Here is a 4,435-nt window from a genome sequence, read left to right as displayed (position 1 = left end):
GCAGAGCCGGTGTAGAAAGAACCGAGGGCGCTCGGCGCGGTGGGACCTCAGAGGGCTTGCAGGAGACGTGTTCCCAGGCCTCGTTTCAGCAGGCTGGGTGCCCGAGAGGCCCGGGCAAGGCCATCTCCACGCTGTGCTCGGCCCCACGCCTTCCTCTCCCACCGAGAGCGCCGCGTCGGTCGGAAGGAGGCGATTTACCCTCCCCACCGCGGCACCCCCCCCCCCCACCCCCGCCCCGCGCCCAGTCTCCCGCGTTGCTCTCAGGCCGTGAGCCGCCTTCCGATGAATTAACTCACTCGCACCCGCATCTGCGGGGAAGTCCCGCATGATCCCTGAGAATCCCTGAGGGCTCGGACGAGACTCCTCCAGGGCTCCCCGAGGCCTCACTCCCCCGCCCCCGCACTGGGCCCCGCGCTCCCCGCCGGCGCCCTAGGGTCCCGGCACCCGAGCGCCTCCTCCGAGCCCTCCCCTCCACCCCGCAGCCGAACTCCCGCCCTCCTCCCGCGAGTAGCCGGCTCACCCCTGCCCGGGCTCCTCTCTTCCCTTCCGTCCCGCCCGCCACCCCCGCACGCAAACCCCTGCTCCGGGGTCTTCTTTCTTCCCTTCGCCCCGGACTCGCCCCTCCCCGCCCACACTCAGGCGTTCCCCGTAGCCCTCAGCGCGAGGGTCCTCTGTTCCCGCACTCCAAGCCAACTTCCTCAGGCTTCCTGATCTCTGACAGGCGGGGGGCGAGGAGTGAGACCCCAGCCCTGTGGCCTGCGGAGCGCGCCCGCAGGGGCCCGAGAGGTGGGAGGCGCAGGGGGTGGGGCCTGGGGGCGTCAGGGGCGGGCGCCCAGGGGTGGGGAGCGGCGTGCCCAGAGAGGCCGGGGCGCTACTCGGGGGAAGAAGGCGGAGAGACGCGGCGCGGGGGGCTTCTCCTTGCGGGGGTGTCCGAGGGGTGTCCTACGGGCGACGCGGGTTGGGGGGGCGGGGGAGGGCGGTGCCTGGGCCGGGCGCGCCGGGCCGCGGGCGGTGGGGGGAGCTGAGCGTCCTGGGAGGGGCGCCGCGGGCTGGGGAGGGGGCGCGCGCGCCCTGCGGTCCTCCGCGCCGCATCGGTTCCCTGCGCGGGGCCGCGGCGGCGGCGGCGGGAGGCGGAGGATGCGGGCTCCGACTGCGGCGGCGGCGGCGGCGGCGGCGCGGGCCCGGGAGGACGCGGGAGGATGAGGAGGAGGCCGGCGGTCCGGCCGCGCGGCGCCGGGAGGAGGCGCAGGCGGCGGGGGCGGCGGCGGGCGGCGGCGGGCGCGCGGGGTGCGGGCCGGCTCGGGCGCGGAGGATGAAGTGGAGCGTCCGCGGGGCCTGCGCCGCGCTCTCCTCCTGCCTCCTGCTCGCCTGCGCGCTCAGCGCCGCCGCCGTCGGCCTCAAGTGCTTCTCGCTGGGCTCGGAGCTGCGCGGGGAGCCTTTCCGGCTAGGGGCGGCCGCCGGCGCCTTCTATTCGGGGCTGCTGCTGGCCGCCGGCCTCTCGCTGCTCGGCGCCGCCCTGCTCTGCTGCGGGCCCCGGGACGCGCCCCTCGCGGGGCCGGGCCCGGGCCCGGGGCTAGGGGTCGCCGCCGGCTCCGCGGGGGCTGCGGAGGCCGCGCCGGGCGACCCGGGGGGCGCCGCCGGTCCCTCGGGGCCGGTGAGCAGCCAGAACCTGCTCCTGCTCGGCGTCCTCGTCTTCATGCTCGGGGTCCTCAGCGCCTTCGCGGGCGCCGTGATCGACGGCGACACCGTGTCCCTGGTGGAGCGCAAGTATTCCCACTACTGCCTGCCGCCGCGCGCGCCGGCCGCGGCCCCCGGCCCGGCCCCGGGCCCTGCAGCCGCCGGCCCCGGCCCGGCACCCGGCGCGCCGCGCACCCGCGGCACCCTGGACAGCGCCACCTCCGCCAAGTGCCGCCAGCTGAAGGACTACCAGCGCGGCCTGGTGCTCTCCACCGTCTTCAACTCGCTCGAGTGCCTCCTGGGCCTGCTCAGCCTCCTGCTGGTCAAGAACTACAAGTCGTCGCAGGCCCGGCGAGGCCGGCGCGGCCGGCGGAAGGGAGGACGGGCCCTGGCGCGGCCCCGCGGCGGCCCGGGGCTCCGCGCGCAGCCGCCCGCCTCCCGGGCGCGGCGGGGCCGGCGGGGCCGGCGGGGGCGGAGGCTGCAGCCGCGGCCCAGCGAGGCTTCCATCCTGTCTCCGGAGGAGTCGGACTTCGCCGCCCCGGGGGACTGCGCGGGCTTCGCGACGCACCACGCGGTCTCCTACATCAACGTGGGCGTCTTCCACGCGTTTGACGAGGCGGGCGTGGAGGTGTGCTGCGGGGGGCACCCGTCTGTGGAGCTGCCGGGGTACGCGCCCTCGGACCCCGACCTCAACGCCTCCTACCCCTACTGCTGCCGCCCGCCCTGCGAGGCGGCGCGCCCCTGGGAGCCGGGCCGGGCCTGCTGAGCCCCTGGGCCTGTGCGGACGGCCGTGCCCGTCTCCCTGCCCTGCCGCGGCGGCGAGGGAGGTGGGGGGCTGGCGGGGCGCAAAGCCAAGCCTCTCCGTGGCGCCGCAGCTTCAGGGCGGTCTGGCCCAGCGCCTCTGGGGGCTCCCCGCCGCGAGACTGGCCCTCCAGTACTATTATTTCTGTGTTTGGGAGGTTTCTCTTCTTTTCTGTGTCTGCTCGTATCCGGACTCCATTTTAAAGTTTACAACAAATGTTTTGGGGTTGGCTCGCCCCCACCGCACTTCTCTTTGGCAAGTCCGTTCCCTGGGCGCCCCCGAGGCCCAGGCCCGGGTGAAAGCTCACCCAGCGAGCGGGAAGAACGCTGACTGAGAGGACAGAAAGACGGAGCGGCTGATACTGTCGGAATGGAAGACGTGAAGAAGCACCCACAGCAACACTTTGTACACGGATGTGCCTGCTTTTGTTGATAACTTTCTTACTGTAAAGCTCTCCATAAACAGTGAAAATGTTTGGTAAATTTATTGCAATTTAAAATTGGTGAGTTCCTTTATTAAATTAATTGCTATGTTATTGGAGATATTCATCAAATTGGGGTTAGAGAATGTCAACACACAAATCAATTTGGGGGGAAAATGATTGAATTTGGTTGACAGATATGAGTTTGAACAGTTGTATTATGCTAGATGGTTGGCTAAGTCCAACCTCTTTCTGAGGCTAAATTTCTGTCTGTATATCAGGTCCCATACATTTCTTTTTCTGGAAACTGGAGATTGGGTTTTTACGGCAAAACTGAGCTTATTTTGGTTAATACATATGAACAATCCAATCCTATTTTGGAAATCACAGTCATAGTTTTTCTGGCAAAGATTATTATCCTGTTGGTTAATTCAGTAATCTGGTAATTTTGGACATTATAGCATTTCATTTGAAATATACCCCTTAAATAGCCTTAATTGATGTGAAGGTCATACTTTTAAATCATTAGGATAAACTTGTGTGTGCCTATTTAAACACAACGTGAAACGTGTTCCGAACAGTGGTGAAATGTGTTTCTGCCCAGTCCTGTGGTTCTGACTGGGATCCAGGTAGGCTCTGGGTCTTGGGGAAAGGTGATCCAACTACCGTGTGCTGGAATTGTGGCGCCAGGCAGGTGTGCTGCTAATTCTGAACATGCTGTAAGCAGAGTCCCACTTTGGCCCAAATGGTGTGACCCTCCTGCAAAAAGAGTTGAGGATTCACCCTGTGCTCTGCTAGGGTGAGCACAGCACAGGACACTTGAAGTGAGAAAAGCTAAGGAAATAATGTGTAATCTCTCTAAAGTGTATAGGGGTCCACTTCTAATTGTGGAAAAACAGCCAGACTTGGTGTTGGAGATGTGGTTTCCAGGTGTGGGCTCTGGGATGAGACCAGCTGCCCTGCCCAAGGCCAGAGTTCCTCTGTACCCCAGGTGACCGAGTCCAGCATCTAACCATGACCGGCAGGGCTGCCCAGCTGCAGCAGAGGCTGCTAGAGAGGAGAGGCCCGCTATCCACGCAGAGAAGTGGAGACCTGCCGCTGTTCAGTGGAGGTGGCAAAGCTGTTATGCTGATGCTTGGACAATTACTTAGAAACTTGGGGATTCTGATCAAAGGGGCCTTGGGCAGTGACTTCTCCTTGTTATGTTGATGCCATCCGAGAAAAAAGAATCATTCCGGGCCAATCTCCCAGGTCCTCGTACCCAGACCTCTTCACATAGTGTCCATACTAGGCCTTGAGATTCAGCCAGGCTGAGGGCTCAGCCCAACTAGTTCCCCTGAGGGTCCTTATCACCTGATCCCCTGCCCCGGCCCCCACACCACCAGCCCACTGGCCATCAACCTAAGCAGAAAAAGTGATAAGTGGCAGCAAAAGAGACTTTTGAAAAGCTTTTCCCCATCTACCTAGATCAAATCAATAAGGCAGGGCTGCTCGCCACTCATGGAGCACAGACCTCAGGGGCAGCTGCAAGGCTG

At 64.8% G+C, this 4,435-nt stretch overlaps 1 protein-coding gene across 1 annotated transcript; it reads left to right on the top strand.

Moving 5' to 3' along the window:
- Nucleotides 1-555: 555 nt before the first annotated feature.
- Nucleotides 556-3,397, top strand: TMEM271 (transmembrane protein 271). The gene has a single exon (XM_086407362.1). It carries the CDS (start codon nt 1,313-1,315, stop codon nt 2,441-2,443), a length of 1,131 nt encoding a protein of 376 aa, XP_086263488.1. The 5' UTR covers nt 556-1,312; the 3' UTR covers nt 2,444-3,397.
- Nucleotides 3,398-4,435: the final 1,038 nt, after the last annotated feature.

The sequence above is a fragment of the Bos grunniens genome, chromosome 6, assembly GCF_055505025.1.
Source record: "Bos grunniens cultivar Pamir isolate PY7600 chromosome 6, Bosgru_T2T1.0, whole genome shotgun sequence".
Taxonomy (NCBI): Eukaryota; Metazoa; Chordata; class Mammalia; order Artiodactyla; family Bovidae; genus Bos; species Bos grunniens.
Note: the sequence above shows the minus strand (reverse complement) of the source record. Positions and strands in the feature narration are given on the sequence as shown.